We start from the raw sequence: 22629 nt of genomic DNA on the forward strand, positions 1-22629 counted from the left end.
AGTGAAAGACCTGTGGATCAGATGTGGGAAATATTTCAAAATACGCTAAGATGATTCATACATCCCTTTTAAGGACAGATGTCCCCTAAATCAGGCTCCCCCAAAATGGCATGACAAAGAAACTGAAAAAAGTATTGCTAAAAAGAGACAGGCTTATAAGAAATACAAGTGCTTGGGTGCAACTAATGACTATCAAAGTTATGTATTAATACAGAGAGAACTAAAAAAGACAATACAAAATGAAAACGACAATACAAAATAAATATCACTGATAAATCCAAAGAGAATCTCAAAGAATTCTATAGTTACATTAGAGATAAAAAGGTTGTTAGGAATCACATTGGACCATTATTATCTGCTGACGGTCAACTTGAATATTCAAATGAAGGAATGTGTGATATTTTAAACAGCTTATCATTTGTAAACGAAACACCTCAAAGTGAACTCCAAACTGAAACCTGTGAAAAGTCTAGGGTAAACTTACTATGGTAAATATAACAAAAGAAAAACGTAAAAGGTGTATAGAGAAACTCAAAGTTAATAAAACACCAGGGCGTGACGGTTGGCATCCAAGAATCTTAAAGGAAATGAAAAATGAAATTGTTCCATTAGAAATTATTTTCAAGAAATCCATCATATCTGGAGATGTCCCAAGAGAATGGAAGCTAGCGAATTTTACTCCCATTTTCAAAAAAGGTGACAAAAAGAAGCCAAATAACTACAGGCCTTTAAGTTTGACTTCAACCGTAGGAAAGATAATGGAAACTATCATCAGAGATGCTATTGAACATCATTTAGAAAGTAACTGTTTGATAAATGATAGCCAGCATGGTTTCAGATGGAACCATTCTTGCGTGACTAACTTACTCGAATTCTACAACACAGTTATCTCGAATTATGACAAAAGAAACAATATAGATTTGATATATCTAGACTTTGCAAAAGCTTTTGATACCGTCCCACACGAAAGACTACTTACTAAATTAGCTTCACATGGAATAAGTGGTAGCCTATTAAGTTGGACTAGTAATTGGTTGAATGATCGAAAACAGAGTTGTTTTAAATGGAAAAACTTATGGATGGAAAAATGTTACAAGTGGAGTTCCTCAGGGTTCCGTTCTTGGGCCACTTCTATTCATAGTATATATAAATGATATAGACCACGGACTAAAATCTACTGTTTCCCAATTTGCTGATGATACAAAACTGTGCGTAATGGCAAATGATCACTTAAACCAATTAGATATTCAAGAAGATTTAGATAAATTATAGCAATGGTCTGAAAAGTGGCTAATGAAATTTAACACAATAAATGCAAGGTAATGCATAAAGGTAAACATAACAGTAAGTACGATTACAAGTTATTTGGAAATTCGTTAACAAAAGTGGATAGTGAAAAGTATCTCGGCATAATTATAAGTAGCGATCTCAAATCATCTAAGCAGTGTATTTCAACCTCTGAGAAAGCAAATAAGATTCTAGGACTGATTGTGCAATCTTTTGACTTAAAAAGTCCATCACTCATTAACAAGCTATATAGAACATTAGTTTGTCCACATTTGGAATATGTTGTTTCCGTATGGTCACCGAATCTCATTAAAGACATTGACAGATTGGAAAAAGTACAATGGCAAGCCACAAAACTGATTACAAATATAAAAAAAAAAAATCATACGAAAATTGACTAAATCATATGAACCTGTTTTCCTTAAAAAAAACGTAGACTCCGAGGTGACTTGATACAGGTCTAAGATTCTAAAGGGAGTTGACAACATCAAAAGTGACAACATTTTCACAATGAATGAGAATCAGATAAGAAACAATGGTCTCAAACTGGATATAGATATAATTTGGAAGTGGGTAGAAACAACTTTGCCAACCATGTAGTTAATGAATGGAATAAACTCCCTGCAGAGGCAGTGCAATGTAGTTCAGTTCGAAGCTTTAAGAATCATTTAGATAAACACCTAAGCAAGATGCTGCAATATAGTTTATTTCATATTATTTGTTTACGGTAAATAACAAATAAAATACATAAATAAATGTATAGGTATAGTCAAATAATAAACATGTAAATAGTAAATAATAATAAATTGACATATAACTAATAATAAATGAAAATCAGACAGACAAATGATAACAAAACAAAAACAAATATAAAATAAATTATAATCATTACAGCATCTTGCTTAGGTGTTTATCTAAATGATTCTTAAAGCTTCGAACTGAACTACATTGCACTACCTGTGCAGGAAGTTTATTCCATTTATTAACTACACGGTTGGCAAAGTTGTTTCTACCTTCTTCCAATTTGAATCTATTTCCGGACAATTTGAGACCATTGTTTCTTGTCTGATTCTCATTCAATGTAAAAAAAAATTCACTTTTGATGTCAATTCCTTTTAAAATCTTAAAGACCTGTATCAAGTCACCTCTGAGTCTACGCTTTATTAGGGAAAACAGATTCATATGTTTTAGTTGATTTTCGTATGATTTATTTTTGATATTTGGAATCAGTTTTGTGGCTCGCCGTTGTACTTTTTCCAGTCTGTCAATGTCTTAAACGAGATTCGGTGACCATACGGAAACAGAATATTCCAAATGTGGACGAACTAACAATTTATATAGCTTGTTAATGAGTGATGGACTTTTGAAATCAAAAGATCGCGCAATCAGTCCTAGAATCTGATTTGCTTTCTCAGAGGTTGAAATACACTGCTTGGATGATTTGAGGTCGTTACTGATAATTACGCCGAGATCTTTTTCACTATCCACTTTTGTTAACGAATTTCCAAATAACTTGTAATCGTACTTACTGTTGTTTTTACCTATGTGCATTACCTTGCATTTACTTGTGTTAAATTTCATTAGCCACTTTTCAGACCATTGCTGTAATTTATCTAAATCTTCTTGAATATCTAATTGGTTTGAGTGATCATTTGCCACTCCGCACAGTTTTGTATCATCAGCAAATTTGGAAACAGTAGATTTTAGTCCATGGTCTATATCATTTATATATACTATGAATAGAAGTGGTCCAAGAACGGAACCCTGAGGAACTCCACTTGTAACATTTTTCCATCTAGAAGTTTTTGCATTTAAAACAACTCTGTTTTCGATCATTCAACCAATTACTAGTCCAACTTAATAGGCTACCACTTATTCCATGTAAAGCGGTGGTTTATCGGACTTTATGGGTTAAATGAGAATTATGAAATCACGGAGGAAGTTGGTTCCCTCTGGTTTGAAATATATGTAGAGGAAGAAAATTACCTTTGAAAAGTTCAAAGAGGAAGAAAATTACCTCGGTTTGAAAATGAATAGAGGGAAATAATACCTCGGTTTGAAAACGGATAAAGGCAGAAAATTACCTTGGTTTGAAAAAACGTGTTGCGATTTGAAATTGGAAAAAGATTCTGAAAATATTTTGGAAACTTATTTTTGTGAAACGATGTTTCAGGTTATCCCTTTTCCTAGGAAAAAATGAGCTACGAAGAAACAGTGTCTCAGGTTATACCTTTTCCTAGGAAAAAAGGAGCTACGAAAAATTGAAAGTCCCACTATGAAATGAATTTTAAAAAGGGTATGTGTGGTTGTGTCCAAGATTATACCTTCCTTGATGAAATTGTAAGTCCCACCAGAAAAATTAAATTAATTTTAAAAAGGGTATGCGCGGTCGTGTCCAAGGAAATTGTATGAAATTGATGAAATTGTAAATCCTGCCAGAAAAAATTAAATGAATTTTAAAAAGGGTATGCACGGTCGTCTATCCAAGGTTTACACCTTTCCTTGATGAAAGTGTAAGTCCCGCCTGAAATTGAAATTATTTTAAAAAATGTATGCGCGGTCGTCTAACCAAGGTTTACACTTTTCCTTGGTGAAAATATAAGTTCCGCCTGAAAATGAAATGATTAAAAAAAAAAAAAAAGATATGCACGGTCAAGGTTACCTTCCTTGATGAAATTGTAAGTCCCGCCAGAAATTGAAATGAAAGTCAAAAAAGGTATGCTTGGTCATGTCCAAGGTTATGCCTTTCCTTGATGAAATGAAATTCCCGATAGAAATGAATTATATATATATATATATATATATATATATATATATATATATATATATAATATGTACAACACTGAATGGGTCCCGGTGTTTAGAGATACATTTAAACAACCACAATGCACTTTAATTCTAAGCCATCAACATCGGGAGACCCAATGGAGGCCACAACCAGAAATTGAAATGTGGTACTGCCGAGGACTCGAACTCAGCTATCACATGTCAAGTGACACATAGTTGGTAAGTCACTGCATCACTTGTCATGTGATAGCTGAGTTCAAGTCCTCGGGAATACATTTCAATTTCTGGTTGTGACCTCCATTGGGTCTCCTGATGTTGATGGCTTAGAATTAAAGTGCATTGTGGTTGTTAAAATGTATATATATATATATATATATATATATATATACAAATAGAGATTATACAGACGCTCCTCTACTTACGTTCATTCGTTTTAGGTTTTTTTCGATTTTACGTTTGAACTGACTAAAAAAAAAAAAAAAAAAAATGAGTGAATTTTTTAGTTTAGTGCGCTCTCCGTAGTTCAAACGATACTTGCGCATGACGCTGTGTCCATTGTTTACATTGCACAAACGACAAACTGAACATGCCTTGCCTATCCTCCTCCCCCTCCTCCTCCACCATCTCAATTTATGTTGCTTGAATTTAATTCATTTGAAATTAAAGTTATTATTTTACAATGTTATGTGTATAATTAATGATTTAGAGGTGTTTTATAAGATACGGTAATAGAATTTACGGATGTATACAGTAACAAATTACATTGTGTCCTAATGACAATCGTCGGTGACTGATTTCTATACAGCAACGGTAGTTAAGGTCAGCAATAAACCTTTGCATGTCAATATAGTGTATAAATATGAACACATACTATATATATTTAAATAGTTATTTGGACTCATAGAAAAAAATTGAATATTGATCTCCTATTAAAAGTGAGAATATTAAGTGGTGCTCTCTCGAAACTAATATAAAGTTCCAAAGATGAGGACGTTGATGTATTGGATGATGTTCTACATATAATTAGCATTAATGCTAATAGTACAAATTTGTTGTATCTAAAGGACTCAGTTTCTTCTTGCCCATTGCCTACCCTCTCTTTCGGCTATGGATGAAATGTAATGTTCAGCTTAAGTAGTTTGCGTGTTCACCTATATGGATTCTGATGTAAACGAAATTGTGAAGTGGTGCACTGTATGTCTAACATCATTTTCAATTCCACTTACAGGATTAATACAGGAACCTATTAGCAAACATTGAAGAGCTATATCCATATTACATAAAATTGGAATAAACAGATTATCTTAATCTCTGCATATGTCAGCCGTGACTGTGAATGATCAACTTATGTCATTATTACACCAATGATTTTCTGCATATGTCATTAGGTTATACCAGTGTCATAATTTGGATTCTTTCTTCGTTTTGTGACCATGGTTTAAATTAAATAAATTGGAAAGGTCTACGTCTTGCTGTTGTCAAACCCAAGATAAGGTAAGCCAAAACTAGTTGTTTCATGTTAAAGTTCCCTTCATCCATTGACATGATACAATTTCCTCATGTTATTGGAATGCTGTACCTCTGATTGAATATTGCAAACATTACATAAAATGAATTATTCGAATTCAAGTACAATAATAACAAGAAACATATGAAATGATATGTGAAGGGCCATCTGATTCAAATTTTTGCTCACACCGCCGCAACTGAAAGATTGAAATCTTATGGACACAGTTAACCTCTTATAAGGGATGAGTATGCTCGCTGATTGCAATAATTCTGTTTTTGCAACATGACTAGGGTGTTGGGAGTGACATTATTGGACTTGAGACCTGTACACCGCGATTTTACTCTTCACATCCTAAGACGGACAGACAAATTACATATCGTTGTTTCCACAATGATTATTGGGACGATTGTGTTGCCTCTGAGACTGTTTTGCAGATACACAGTGGACCGGTCCCATAGGATTTGGCCAGGTCCTGAGACAACTCTGCAGCGGACTTGTCATCACTCTAGACCTGAGTCGCTCGGTTTGTGGGAAAGCACCCATGCTATTCTACTTTGGCCTATGGCTGGGATAAGGCCCTGTCTCTGTCGCCTCAAGGATACTTGGACTCCACCTGAGGCCTGTCTTTGTCGCCTGAAGGATACTTGGACTCCACCTGAGGCCCTGTCTTTGTCGCCTGAAGGATACTTGGACTCCACCTGAGGCCCTGTCTTTGTCGCCTTGGGGATGCATCTTCCATACTATTGACACTGTGAAGAATTGGACCTGCATTAACATTAAAAAAAAGAAAAAAAATATATATATATATATATATATATATACATTTATATATACATTTTGTCTTAAAGATATATATATATTGTGTCGGAGTTTTTTTTCCACTCTGGGCCCATCGTTCCCATGGATGGTTGATTTCCACTAATTTGTGGACTTCTATTCTCCATGAGTTCAAGGCCCCTGGAGTTTTTTCCATTCTTCAGTCTTGTTTTGTGTTGTGTGTGCTGGGTCGTTAAAGGCTGTGACATTTGTTGTGGCATGTGGGGACACATCTCTTGTTGACATTCCTTCTGATGTCCAGAGCCCATTCATCCCCTTCCTCATTTTCTTCCATTTTCCTCAATAATCCCTCCCCTTCTCCTTTTTCTTCACCTTCCTACTACACCACAAGCTTTCCCCTTCCTTACTAATACAGCACAGGTACTCCCTCATCGTTGAGATCCACAAAAATTGCACTTCCTTTCTGGAGTTCCAATCTTTGCTGTGAATCCGACGTTTGTGTGTATGTGTGCATTTACCTAGTTGTATTTTATGGGAAGGGGAGCTATGCTCCTGGTGTCCTGTCTTCATATCTCATTTTATCTAGATTGTTTTTTAAATTTGTGTATCGTTTTTGCACACACCATATTTTCATCTAATTTGTTTCAAACGTCTATTACCCTGTGGGGAAAGCTGTTCTTTTTCAGGTCTCTTCTATAACTGTCTTGATTTTCTTTCCGTGTCCTCTTGTATCTCTACTATCCCATTTTATTAGATCCTCTCTATCAATAGTTTCATGATTCTATAGTTATCAAGTCTCCTCTCTTTCTTCTTTGCTCTAATGTCTGTAGCTCAAGTTTTGCTTGTCTCTCTTCATATGATAGTTCTGGGAGCATTGGTGCCAATTTCGTAATTGCTCTTTGTATTCTTTCAAGTTTTGTATATGGTGACCATATCATCGCTACATACTCCAATCTTGGTCTTATCAAAGTGACCAGTATTTTCTTCACCATTTCTTCATCCAGGTATGTAAATGCCACTTTGATTGTTCTTATTAAATTATAAGTTTCTCCAAAAATTTTGTCTATATGTTTCTCAGGGGACATATTACTTATAATAATGACTCCCAGGTCCTTCTAATTTTCTACCTCTCCCAATTTATATGATCCCATTATTCTTTTTTTGCTTCTTCCAAATTCCATTATACTACACTTCTTAATATTGAATTCCATCTCCCACTTCATACTCCATTCCCATATTTTATTGAGATAATTCTGCAGCAACTCACAATCTTCTACAGTGTTCAGTTCCTTTATCCATATCATCAATACTGTATATATATAGCAAACACTATTGGGGCCAGAACTGTTTCTTGTGGAACTCCACTAATCACTTCATCCCATTTAGAGTGTTTGTCTCTTATCACTACTCTCATTTTCTTTCGTGCAAGAAGTCTTCCATCCACTTCAGCAGTTTGTCCTGTATTCCTCCTGCAGTTTCTAATTTCTTTAGCAATTTCTAATGTGGCACTGTATCAAAAGCTTTTTTCAGGTGTAGAAATGTACAATCAGCCCATCCATCTCTTTCTTTTATTACATCTATTAGCCTTAGATAGAAACACATTAATGTTTGTGACGGATGATCATCCTTGTGTAAATCCAAATTGCCTTGGTTTTAGTACATTGTTTTTTCCAAATGCCTTACCCATCCAATTTTGATAATTCTTTCACAAATTTTAGCTATTGTACTTGTAGAGGCTGGTCTATAGTTAGTAGGGTCTTCCATGTTTCCCCCTTTATATATTGGTACTATATTTGCTCTTTTCTAATCTACTGGAACTTTTCCTTCTTTGAATGAACTGCTTATTAGACTATGTATTTTGTCTGTTCGTTCCTGCATGCTCTCAAAATCCAGTTTGCCATTTCATCTGCTCCATGCAATTTTCTGACATCGAGATTACTCAAGTGATTCATATTCCTTGTTACTTCTATCTCTTTCATAGGGGGGACTTTCTCCTTCCACTCAATATTTCAGGCTCTGTCGTAAGTATCAAATCCAGCCTTGATGGTTCTTCACTACCTCTGTATCTGGTATTTTCCTTTATCCACCGAGTCATTGTGTATTCAATGGTCATGTTGAGCAGGACATTGCCCCAGGGTTCCAATCTACCCTTCACTGTCTTTTCCTCCCAACATATTTCTTTTGAATTAAAGTCACCCATAATTACTGCATTTCCTCTGTCCTTCAGTATATTAGTTAATTCATATGTTGTATCTTCTAATATTTTGGAATGATCACTTTCTGTCCAGGACTTTGTTTTGGGGGGCACATACACCACTACAAATTTTCTACTCTTTATATGTTTGCTTTCAACTTGTATCGTAATTGATTCTACATTATTTTTTCCTTCAGTTATTTTTGTTACATTTAAATCTTTATTAGTCAAAATTAATACTCCACCACCCTGTTTATCCTTTCTGTTTTTTGTCCAGCAGTTGTATAAACCTTGTCCCAGTGTTGGGTGGTGTACACTTTAATACAGTTTCCACTATTCCCATTATGTCTGGTTTTTCTAAGGCCAGATAATCATTTAACTCATTCCTGAAGTTATTCCATCTATATTGGTATAAGCTATTTTTAAATTCCTTTCTTCTTTGTTTCCTTTTTCCTTACCGTATATACCATTTTCTCAGCCTCAGGTCTACCACTCCAAATTTTTTTCTTTTTCTTCACTCTTTTCTTTTTTTATCCATACATTTTTGTAATGTTCACTATTTGCTAATTTGTTCTGGATAGTACTTCCTTGGCAATTGTTTGAAATCTGAGTATCTGCCCATCCTATAGGTCTCCTCGATTTCCCTATCCAAACCTTGTCCTTCCGCTTGTAATTCTTTCAGAATTTCCTTAGCAATCGCTTTCTCCTCTTTTTCCCTCTGATATCTAGGTGCATCATGCTTCTCTTTAATGCCATAGATTACAATGCATCTTTTTTATCCACTGTGTCTCTAAGTTGCCTTTCTCTTTAATTTGACTCGTATTGAAAAGGTAAAGGAAGTCTGAAATGAATTTTATTTTGGTGTTTGGTTTTTACTTTAGTGTACTACATCTTAATATTCCCTGAATATTTATAAAAGAGTATTCATGGATTTGGTCATTTGCGGGGATATCAGAAACGTAACCCCCATGAATAACAAGGGATTGCTGTACATGCCTTTTGACTTGACTACCTCCCTTGTAAGGGAGAAAAAGCCCTTGGAATATGGAAAGATAAATAGGCAAGTACACCTCATATCTTGTTTGTTTTAATTGGTATTACTCATGTACTAAAGGTTTCAATGACAGAACACCATCAGTATTAAGTCTTCAAGCCAATTTGTTGTTTTGGATTTTTGTTTATCTTGTCTGGAGTATATCAATAAAACTCAGTTATATGTTATGCAGGTCTCATTTGTCCTGCAAGGTTGTAATGCTTTTATTTCAGTGGCTAATCATTACAATATGAGAGTAAAACTACTTCAACATAATTTTTTGTTTATACAAACTGATGGTCAACATAATACTCTCCACAGGAAAGGATATTTACTTTCAAAAATTATAAATTTTGGTTGAGCAGTTAATTTTCTAGATCTTCAGCCTATATATAGAGATAATATTTTGCACTAGGTCTGACACATTTATGTCAGTCCACTGATATGTTATAAGCATTAATGAATTTTTGGAGATCCTATTTCCTGAAGAAATAACTGTTTTATCTCGGTAGCACATTAGCAATTCTGAACACAACGTCATTTAATGTACATATTGCCTAAGAGTATCTAACAAGCACCTGTCAGTGTAAATGAAAAGAAATCAACTACATTATTGCAAACAAATTTAACACTAAATATTGAAAAAGAAAAATGTCTTAATACTCTATTACCTTTTTATGCAGAATTTTGGCAAAATGCCAGATGAATATTTTGAGCTATGTTCATAGAACTTCCAAGTTTATTTTTTTATTTGGTGAATGGCTTATAAAAAAAGGTGACTAACTTTACCCCTCATTTTCATGTGATTAATGAAAAAAAAATCATTCTGTGAATAAGTATCTGACTTTCATATTTATTTTTGTATGGCAATTCTTCAGTATCACAGTACATGCAATACTTGAGGAATGCAGATGAAAATCAGAAAAATTATTGAACATCCAAGTTTCTTCATAGAAAATAGAGAAATAGGTCAGTATTCATTTTCTGTCAGCCATTCATAAGATACATTCACTGGCAAAACATTCTTAATTTCTTTTTTGGGATTAAAGGAACTACATTCTGCAGTACCAATGATACTATACTTCAAACTGACCCCACAAACAAAACTTGTGAAAAATAACCAAATAGTGCTAGAAAAAAAAATATATATAATAAAATATATATATAAAGAATGACAAGCCTTCAATTTTTTCTTTCCCTTTAAAGTACAAAATCCTGTTTACGGTACAAGAAAAAAAAATGTAAGCTACACAAAACATGAAGTATCACTGTATCTTCACTGTCACATTAAAAACCTACATCACTGTACTTTACATGCAAAAAGGTTTATAATATTTGAATCTACAATATATAGTGTCACTGAATGTTGGAACCTTTACATTTGGACACATCTGTTCAATAGCATTTGCAAATAAAAGAAATTATTTACATCTTTGAACTTTAAACTGTCTGCACATTTAAAAAATATAAACGGAAGAAACAACTGAAAAACAAAAAATCCACATTGCAAGCAAATTTACGAAGTCTATTGCATAGCCTTCACTCACCCTTATTACAATTCCATTATTATTCAACCTTTTAATTGCTAATGACAAGTTTTATTTCTACTTTGGCTGCTGACAGCTAATTCTATTCAGTTGAGAGAAATTTCTTGCACTGCACATGGGCATTTGATTAATCTTTTCATTGCTTCTGGCAACTTGTATCTCTATTTTGGCTCCTACTCAGCCAAGGAAAAACCCTATGTAGCAAAAGGGTTAAATAACATGAAAAGAAACAATGACTGACTATTACAATAAGAAAATAGATTATTTTCATTACCTTAAAATTCACTTATAAATCTTGTCCCAACACAAAATATGATGTTTCGGCACATTTTAGTACCTAAAATTAATTACCATGAAATGCACTCTTGTCTCACAAAATAATGACCAAGGTACCCATATCCAGGTCTGAACAAATACTGCACTATTTACATCCATTAGTAAGAAAAAATTTAGGTACAGCCTTCACTAAAGTAAAAGAAAAACATCAATAAATTATTTTCAAGTGAACACATTTAATTTTTCAAATACTTATGATATAAAATATCTAGAAATATATGGGAACACCTTTGCTATATAGAAATACAATCACTCATTTGGGAGTTCAGGACTTACTATTTCCAAACAGTGCATCACAGTATGAATCTATCATATACTTCCTGCATGTACAGCTTTACAGATTAGAATTTACATTACAAATGATTCATTTAGGAGTTTACATACATTTCAAATTTACCACATAAAAACAAAACAGCATTTTTCCTTACCATCCATGTCTGATCTTTATATTATATATATATATATATATATATATATATATATATATATATTTTGGTAGGAGGCCATGTTGTATACATGATTTCAAGAAATCTACAGCAACAATGGCGTTGTTGAGTTTATATTGGAGCTTTAATTTCTCTCGTGCAACAAGTTTCTGTGGTGACTCCAAATAGCTGAGAAGGTGTCCAAAAGACATTGGGTGTGGTTTTCTCTTTTTTAATTCTCCTATACGTATTTCGACCTTACTCGGTCATCCTCAGGGAGGGAGTAACAATAGTTGGTGATTACAGGGTTTAAATACAGGCCGTACATTGGCCGAACACTGGGAGAGGTCATTTCATGTAGCCGTGATCCGTAGCGCTGCGTACGTGGAAGTAGCAACTTCCTTGTGGATTGTGGAAAGGGGTGTTATTGTTTGTGTTATGTGCATCTACTGCTTGGGAGTGTGGTTGTGGGCATGAGTTGTATGTTAATGGAAGGTTTCTCGATGTATATGTTCACTGCTTCGGCCATCTTAAGGCGAAGGGGGTCGTGGGCTTTGTAGATTATTTTAGTGTTTTCGTTTAGTGTTTGTCTGGTGAAACGAAAACACTAAACGAAAACACTAAAATAATCTACAAAGCCCACGACCCCCTTCGCCTTAAGATGGCCGAAGCAGTGAACATATACATCGAGAAACCTTCCATTAACATACAACTCATGCCCACAACCACACTCCCAAGCAGTAGACGCACATAACACAAACAATAACACCCCTTTCCACAATCCACAAGGAAGTTGCTACTTCCACGTACGCAGCGCTACGGATCACGGCTACATGAAATGACCTCTCCCAGTGTTCGGCCAATGTACGGCCTGTATTTAAACCCTGTAATCACCAACTATTGTTACTCCCTCCCTGAGGATGACCGAGTAAGGTCGAAATACGTATAGGAGAATTAAAAAAGAGAAAACCACACCCAATGTCTTTTGGACACCTTCTCAGCTATTTGGAGTCACCACAGAAACTTGTTGCACGAGAGAAATTAAAGCTCCAATATAAACTCAACAACGCCATTGTCGCTGTAGATTTCTTGAAATCATGTATATATATGTATATATATAAATATATATGTGTATATATGTATATATATGTATATATATATATATGTATGTATATATATATGTATACACATATGTATACACATATATATATATATATATATATATATTCCTATTTTCTGCAACAATATGCTCTTTATGACAATGATCCCACAACAGTTGGATTTCATTTTGCTGATATGGCACTATTCTCTCTCTTCACTCGATATCATACACACATTTGTCCTGGTTAAATGTATCCTTTCCATGTACACTACATTAAACATACAGAACTAGCATTAATCAAGATAGGTGGTGGAGAAACAGCAATTAGTTTTTAAAACTACAGTTAAAATTACAGAGTAGTGCACACTTACAGTGAATACCTTTCGGGCACACCTCTGATTCACCTCATGGCACACTGAACTAAAACTCTGAAATAGAATCAACAAATGGCTTAAAAACATTTTGTATAAGCTAAGCTTACACATACACCTGTGCTTTGAGAACATAAAATCAAAATATTTGGAATTAATATACAATAAAGTATCCAATATACAGTATGATGAAAATAAATCAGATACAATATAATGTGCATCCCAAGTTCCCTTTATGAAAGCTTGCATGAAAATTTGGCACAATTGATTCCATAGTCTACTTTAATAATAAAATTCTCTGTACAATTTATCTACATAGGCCTATTCATCAGCACTGATATCCCATGCTTCCTAACTTCAAACAGAATACTGCGGGAAAATTTTACTATATATATATATATATATATTATATATATATATACATATATATATACACACACATGACAGTCAAAGTGACAGCAAAGTTTGGAACTCCAGGAAAATATTCAAATTTCGTGGATCTCAACGACAAGGGAGTACCTGTGTTGTACTTCTAGTGAAGGGGAAAGCTCATGGTGTAGTGGGAAGGTGAAGAAAAAGGAGAAGGGGAGGGATTACTGAGGAAAATGGAAGGAAATGAGGAAGGGGACGAATGGGTCCTGGAAGTCAGAAGGAATGTCAACTAAAGATGCACAGATGATAGTGAAATTGAAGAGATTAGTAAAATTGTAAAAATTAGAAATATAGATAAGAGCAGCACAATGGAAGGTGAAGATAATTATTTCCATGGATTTAATGAGGGGGAGAAGACAACCTCCCCCGATTAGCAAGTCCAGAAGAAAAACTAGAGAAAATGAATGAACAGTGGGAGGTAAGGTTCAGTCAACTTACACGGATTACACAAAGAGTTGATAAATTGGAAGAACTAAAGAAGAACCAAAACCTAAATAAAGAAATAGAAGAATTAAAAAGACAGTTAAAGGAAGTAAAGCATGAGAATGAGGAATTAAAGAATAATAATAAAGAGATCTCTCTGCATCCAGTTTATTCTTAAAATTGTGTATAGTTTTTGCACTCACTGTTTCTCTGTTTAGTTTGTTCCAGACATCAATCACCCTATGTGGGAAGCTATTCTTTTTCAGGTCTATTCTGTAACTGTCCTTCTTTAGCTTCTTTTCGTGTCCTCTTGTTTCTATCCTGTCCCATTTTAATAAGTCGTCTCTATCGAGAATTTCCATCCCTTTCATAATTCTGTAAATGGTCAACAAATCACCTCTCTTCTCTGTTCCAGTGTTAATACATGTAATTTCTCCAATCTTTGTTCGCATGTCAAATTTGACAGTGTAGGTGCCATTTTTGTTGCTGCTCTTTGGATTCTTTCTAATCTTATGTTCTTCTTTGTGCTAGGTGCCCATAGTGTTGCAGCATATTCTAGTTTGGGTCTTATCAGTGTAACAATTATTTTTTTTACCATCTCATCTATGTAGTTGAAGGCCACTTCATTGATCTTAATAAGTTATAAGTCTCTCCAAATAATTTATTGACATGTTTATCAGGTGTCAAGTCACTCAAGATTATTACTCCCAGGTCCCTTTCTGAATTGACTTTTTACTTTGTTTCCAATTTTATATTGACTCAATACGTTGTTTTTTCTTTTTCCATATACACACATACATGTATATATATATATATATATCATACATACATATACATATATACAACAAAGAGAGGACTAGATGAATCCAGGATTGAGTCCCCGTGGGGGGTAATACGCAGGAAAAAAACATGTTTAAACGACACACCCAAAGTGACCAGCAGGTACATAAGTGATGAGTATTTCTCGGGGTTTAGGAGGCAAGGGAAACAATGAAGAAGTACTTGGACACTGAGAGAGATTTTAGGATTAGCAGAGCAATACGAAACAGAGAAATTAACAACTTAGCAGACGAAGTGATCGATTTAAGATTAGACTACAAAGCTTTGCAACTAGAAGTAACAAACCTACATACAACAATCGAGGTAATACTAAGGGTATTAAATGAACTAAAAAGTGAACTAAGTGCAATTAAAAGAGAAAATGTAAGGTTATGATTGCAAATGATGAACTGAAAAATGAGGTAAAAGAACAATTGAAAGCAGTAACGGAAAAAATGGAAAAAGGAATGCAAAAGTAAAAAAACTATCATTCACATAAATAGTACAGCAGCAGGTAGAAGAGAATGCAAAGGAAACAGTGATCAAGGTGATCAAAGAGAAGGAAAATTGGGTGAGACACATTATGACAAAAAGAAATGCATTGAGGTTTATGGTATAAATGAAAAACACAATGTATACAAATACCAAAGGGAAAAGAAAGAGAAAGAAATTGCGAAGATTCTAAAAGCGATCCAGGAAGAAGGACAAAGTCTAGATACAGAAATTGATGATGTACACAGGATGGGTACATACCCAAAAGAAAAAAAATCACAGACCAATGAAAATCAAACTGAGAACACAAATGATAGCAGAAGTACTATCAAAAGTGGCAAAACTAGCAAACAGGGAAAAATACAAAATGTATGGATAAAAAAAGGAAATGAATGCTGAGGAATTAGAGAAAGGGAACTGAGAAGTGAGGCTAAGGAAAAAAAAACGAGAAAAGAACGGAGACGGAAAAAAAAGACGAGTTTTTTTGGAGAGTGCTACATCTGAGACTGAGAAAATGGTACATCAGAAAAATGGAAACTTAAACCAAAAAAGAGAAGAGGAAAAAATAGATGAATAAATAAAAAATAATAAAATAAAAGTAGCATGTACAAATCTATCAATAGAGAAACCTGACATGATGGGAATTGCAAAGACAAAACTGAAAGGTCCTATACAATCAAGTATGGTGGGACAAGGATTATACAACATTTGGTAAAAAAATAGGACAGACAAACAAGGGGGAGGAGTCATGATATTGACTAGAAAGGACCTAAATGTTACAAAGGCACCAGAAGGAAAAGATAATGTGGAATTAATCACAGTTAAAGTCGAAAACAGCATTATGAAAAGTAGAAGGTTTAGTTGTTTATGTGCCACCAAAAACTAAGACCTAGACTGACAGCGAACACTTACAATTACTAAAAGACTCAAAGAACAAATTAACCGAGACACTGAAATATGGAGAAAATATAGTAATTACGGGTGACTTTAACACAAAGGAAATAAATTGGGAAGAACTGACAATGGGAGGTGGAGACAAACTCTGGGGAAATGTCCTACTGGATATGACCATAGATTACACATCGATGCAATGGGTTAAAGAAAATACTAGATTTAGACAAAACAAAGAACCACTGGGACCAGATTTGATATTCACCTCTGAACCAGAAATAGTGGAAGAAATAAATCATAAAACACCAATTAAGAAGTGACCACATACTAATAGAGATTGAACTTAAGGAACAAAATGTGGTAAGAAGAAATTTTTTTCAAAATGCCTGTAAGAAAAAATTTGCAAATGATGAAACAAAGACGGAAGAGAAATAGAACATTTTAAGAGAAATATAAAGAGGGGACAGACAAATATGTGCCTAAGCAGAAACAGAAAAGGGAATACATAAAGTGCTGGTATAATAAATAGTGTAGCAATGCTAAAGATAGAAGAGACAAAGCTTGGAAAAGAGAAAAAAAAAAAGAGAATAAATGGCATACATTAAATTGAGAAATGAATACATAGACATACGAAGAGAGGAAAAAAGAAACTATGAAAAAGATATAAAAGCAAACTAAAAGACAAACACGAAATAATAAAACTGTGTGAAGGAAATCAAGAATACACAGATGTAGAAATGGCTGAAGTAATGACCAAACACTTTAAGTCTGTTTTTGCAATTGAAAGCTCACAATTGTGGGATAATAGTCACCAGGAAGGATCCCCTAAAATGAAAGAAATAATGGTGACACAGAAAGACATAAGGGACCAAATAAAGAAACTCGATGTCAGAAAGTCACATGGGCCATACGGAATAGTGAACTGGATATTAAAAGAATGCATAGACAAACTCGCAGACAAAATACACAAGATAATTTACTTCTCACTCAAAGAAGGAAAAGTACCACAAGACTGGAAGAATGCTAGTATTGTACCAATATATAAGGGAGGAAATAAAGAAAATCCAATAAATTATAGACCAGTATCCCTTACAAGCACAATTGCAAAAATATGCGAAAGTTATTAAAAACAAATGGACTAAACACTTGGAAAAGAACAAAATATTAAACCCCAACCAATTTGGATTTAGAAGTGGAAGATCATGTACTACAAACTTAATATGCTTTTACTCAAGATTGCTACACATAATACAAGAAAGAGATGGCTAGGCAGATTGTGCCTTCCTGGACCTCCAAAAGGCTTTCGACAAAGTACCACACAAAAAACTACTAAGAAAAATTGAAATAATAGGTGGAATACAAGGAAAATTATTGGAATGGATGGAAGACTTCTTGAAAGGAAGAAAAATGAGAGTGATACTTAGAGAAAAGAACTCAAAATGGGTAGACATGATAGGTGTACCCCAAGGCTCTGTGTTGGCTCCGATAATGTTTGCTATTTATATAAATGACATGAATGAATGAATTAAATGCTATATAAACTTCTTTACAGATGATGCAAAACTATTGAAGAGTGAATAACAAAGAAGACTGCAAATCTTTTTAGGGAGATCTGGACAAAGTCTGGAATTGGAGTAAAAAGAATTAAATGAATTTCAACATTAAAAAATGTAGTGTAGTGGAATTTGGAAAAAGCAAAAATAGAATATCTGGTAAATACAAAATTGGAACAAAAGTAAATTCAGAAAGAGATCTAGGAGTGATCATTTCAAATGATATGACACCAGACAAACATGTTAACAAGATAGTTGGAGAAACCTACAACTTAGTAAGATCAATGAAAGTGGCCTTTGACTACATGGTTGAGGAAATGGTAAAGAAAATCCTAGTTACACTGATAAGACTAAAATTAGAGTATGCAGCATCACTATGGACACCCAGTACAAAAAAAACAAACAAAGAAACTAGAAAGAATTCAAAGAGCACTGACAAAGATGGCACCAACACTCGGAATGTTGGTGCCATAAGAACATAAGAAAATTAGAAAGAATCCAAAGAGCAGCAACAAAAATGCCACCTACACTGTCAAATTTGACATATGAACAAAGATTGGAGAAATGACATGTATCAACACTGGAACAGAGAAAATAGAGGTGATCTGTTTACTATTTACAGAATTATGAAAGGGATGGAAATTCTCGATAAAGATGACTTATTAAAAATGGGACAGAAAAGAAACAAGAGGCCATGAAAAGAAGCTAAAGAAGGACAGTTACAGAATAGACCTGAAAAAGAATAGCTTCCCACATAGAGTGATTTATGTCTGGAACAAACTAAATGGAGAAACAGTGAGTGCAAAAACTATACAAGATTTTAAGAATAAACTGGATGCAGAGATATATGAAAATGGGTCACTACGAGCATAGCTCTCGTCCCGTAAAATACAACTAGGTAAAACTAGGTAAATTTATATTTGTACACACACACACACACCAAAATCCCCTTATAAGGTAGATGGCCAAGTCAAAGTACACATGAACATCATACTCCATTAAAAGCTACTGAACCACCCCTCCCACATCAGCATATCTAGGATGAAGTATCATCCTTCTCCCTTGTCACACTACATGGGCAAACTTGCAGCAAACTTGTTTTCTCTCATTTATTTTTCTCTATCTCATATTCCAATTATATATATTCTGTTTTCATAAGTTTTCACCATATAGAAACACTAACATTTTTTCAGTTTATTGTTTTACCCAATGTTTGAGCAATATTTAAATGAGAAAAAAGGACAATCTGATTGCAACCAAACTGCTGCAAATGAGCAAATTCTATTTCTATTTCTAGGATAAAAACTTATTAAATATTTTGAGACTGATTAAGTACACTTCATGACTTATTTAATATACATTGCTTTCTTGGGACCAACACTGGTTCTCTGAGAAAACAATGGAAAGAGTCATCTCACTGCCACCTGTCTTCAAATTCTGTGAATACCCTCACTGGAGGTACAGCTACACAGAAAACTATCGTTAGTAGGGGTGTCGAAACATTCGCTAATGAACATAACCTTATGATACCGAAGGGTTGGTATTTCTGAATTGTTCGAATTCCTTCTGAATGAATATGAATCGAATAATAGTTCCGGAGTTCATATGGATTCACTATGACATGATAATCTTATTTCCGATGGAGACTTCAACTTGTCTCAAATTGTTTCGTTGTTTTGTGTCAAAATGATTAGCGTGATTTACTAACGATAGTTTTCTGTGCAGCTGTACACTGGCACTCAGTCTCTGTACCGGGGCCAAGATCTCTGTTTATAAAGTCAATCTTTTTCTCCACTTGTTCATATATGGAGAGCTGGCAACCAGTGACTGCTCTCCACTCCCCCTCTCCTCCTCCCAACCAGTGACATGAATCTTATTTACCATAGACAAAAGTCCAATCTTTTTACTAGAGAAAATGTAAGGGAAGTCCCAAGGACCATTCCTTACTGCTGTGGGGTTGAGGATTTCCAGTCAGTGAAACTCAAGGTAGCAATTATCATTACAGCTGTTCTCTTCCTTCACCTTTCTTGATCTAAAGTTTCATGTACACTTTTTACTTTCAAACTTTTATGGAGAAATAAAATATTTGTATAACTACAGTGCCATTGCCTCTTTGTGAAAACTAGATACATATATATGAGTGTAATTGTAAGTCTTGTTACTCTTTAGTAACATTAAACCTTTCATACATACATAACACAGGACTTTTTTCCATATATGGGGGTAGCTGAGTCAAGCAAACACCCACCCCACACCCATTCAAAACTCAAAATCTTTTCACCTTAAAACATCTAAAATATCCATGACAAGTTTACTACCGAGATATTTGTGACTTCCATTTACTATGGCACTCTGTACCATCTTTTCACAACCCATTATTGGTAATACTTGATTTGTGCAACACTACAGCCTAACTTTAGTTCCTCAGCTTAAAGATACTGCTAAAATTTCAATCATAAAAACTAGTATCATTCATACCAGATGTAATCACCTTTTACTGCTTAAATCTAATTAATTTCATTATCTGACTGAAAAGTCATTCTAAACATAAAAGTAAGCAATGAATATGTGCTGATGCTCTACAGCATTCCTGAAAATTAGCTGCTCTGTTTCATATATCAAACTCTTAAAACTATGTGATCAAAGAAGGTATTAATTCTAACAAGCTGATGAAAAATGATACAAAGTCAAGCTCCTAAAGAGCACATCTCCAACAATTAACTTTTACAAGTCACCCAGCACACACAATACTGAAGTAACCAACTTTTGCTCTCCTCCTCCGTTTTAGTCAAATCTTTCAGATTCTAATGAGGAGGTTCTATGTCAGGTAAATATCTAGTCATAATTACTTGGCTATGATCTCTCAATATTCCATCTCATATATATAATTTTTTCTGACCTCTTGAATGCTCTAGAAGGTTTTTTGTGCAAAAATTAACAACTGTTACTTTAATGTACCGTAATCCTATTTGTAAGAGGTTTTATGAATATGTGATTGCATGAAATTTGTGCAAGTATTTACCTAATTGTAGTACACATAAAAGGAGCTATGATTACCGAGTCCTGTTTCTTAGTCTCCAATCATCATATATAGTTTAATGGTTTAATGGTTCCAGTTTGGGTTATACCATCTAGGCTATTCCAGGCAGTTATATTTACATTTTTCAAAGTTTGTTTCTATGACCTTATGATGCCTCCCATCCCAGAGCATGAGATTGTCAATTTTGTTTACTCCCTTCAGTGACCTCACTGCAGTCAAATTACCTCTTTCCCTTTGTTCCTTTAACAATGTCAGGTCTACTGATTTGATAAAAGATGTGCAGTGACAAAAGAGAGACAAGGCCTGGAGAGATGGCAAAGAAAAAATAAAGACAACAGAAAAGAACCAGAAATGAACATTCAAGAATTAGAAGAGGGAAAGAACTTTGAAAAGGGTAAAACTGATGTGTAAAAATGAACTTTAATTGTTCTACAGATTTGTGAATGGTAAGCTGTAGTACAAAGATTAAATATCCAACTTTACAGTTGAGGGGATTGTGTATGAAGAAACAAGAAACCAAGAAGAAATAATCAGTAATAAGTTTCCAATCAGTATTCACCATGAGAATTTTGAGGGAAAAAAGTTGAAAGGAAAATATATTGAACATAAACTTGGAAGCATGAGCAGTGATTAACCTGATAACTGTGCAATAAGGTTTCATTGGTAATAAAAAAAAAAAAAAAAGTGGCAAAGTTGTGCTTTTTGTCACCTGGAGGTAACGGGCAGTGAGTGGTGGTCATACATGGCTGAGCTACAGGGAACTTTTCTATTATATTCTTTTACATAGTTTTTCACATTTTCTTCCTCACCACTGCTGTTTCAATTATCCACTGTTTCTTTCCTTTTAATAGAAATGTTTTTTGTGTAAGTCATATCTTACACTACAAGAAGTAAAGGGTTGTGGGTTATGCATAAGTGACTGACCTGCCCCTTCCATGATGTCTGAGGAGAATTAAGGGATGTGTGGGTTAGCAGGTCTAGTGTGTGGACTAATTCACCCAGTGATGCCAAACTTCATTTTAAGACATATGGGAGTGAAATATATCCTTCACATCATATGATGTACATCAGTTACATGCTGTTCATATCTATTATTCCCCACCTGTAAATGAACATTTCTTGGGAACTTGGTCTCAAGAAGCACAAAATATCAGGCTCATTTACCAGTAATAATTTAACTACAACCTGGCTGATAGTAAACCATATACATTAGCACAGACTAAATCTAATGTCCTTGGATTGTTTCCTGTGCTATATCACTCTTTCCATTCTGGGGTTGGGTTTCCAATCCTTGAAACTGAAGATAACCATTATATTCCTAGATATTTCCCCCATTCAACTTTTGTATATAGTCATTCTCATCTAATTAATTTATTACCTTTATTTTCTGTTACATATGGGGTAGGGAGGGAAAGATAGTTGCTGTGGGAAGCACTAATAAAATGACAGTGATGTGTGAGGAAAATGGAGGAGAAATAAGTAAAGATGAAATGAAGGCAGTTGTTAAGATGATGAGAGCAGGTAAGGCACCTGGGTTGGATGGAGGTCATGCAGAATGTCTGAAAAATGGAGGTACAGATGATGGTGGACTGGTTGGTGAGATTATTTAA

At 34.3% G+C, this 22629-nt stretch overlaps 2 protein-coding genes across 4 annotated transcripts in view; one reads left to right on the plus strand and one right to left on the minus strand.

Annotated features, from left to right (window-relative positions):
- The window catches only part of spict (magnesium transporter spict), a 222489-nt gene that overhangs the window by 111081 nt on the left and 88779 nt on the right, over positions 1 to 22629 (plus strand). The gene's annotated exons all lie outside the window — the stretch shown is intronic.
- Positions 13093 to 22629, minus strand: part of LOC143036390 (protein O-mannosyl-transferase TMTC4-like) — a 98590-nt gene continuing 89053 nt past the window's right edge. For both annotated transcript variants that reach the window (XM_076203683.1, XM_076203680.1), the window contains exon 16: positions 13093 to 13426. In XM_076203683.1, the coding sequence (XP_076059798.1) occupies positions 13419 to 13426 (8 nt within the window). In that variant the 3' untranslated portion in view covers positions 13093 to 13418. The remainder of the gene's footprint in view (positions 13427 to 22629) is intronic.

This window comes from Oratosquilla oratoria, chromosome 20, assembly GCF_046742065.1.
Source record: "Oratosquilla oratoria isolate Oo_2021 chromosome 20, ASM4674206v1, whole genome shotgun sequence".
Taxonomy (NCBI): Eukaryota; Metazoa; Arthropoda; class Malacostraca; order Stomatopoda; family Squillidae; genus Oratosquilla; species Oratosquilla oratoria.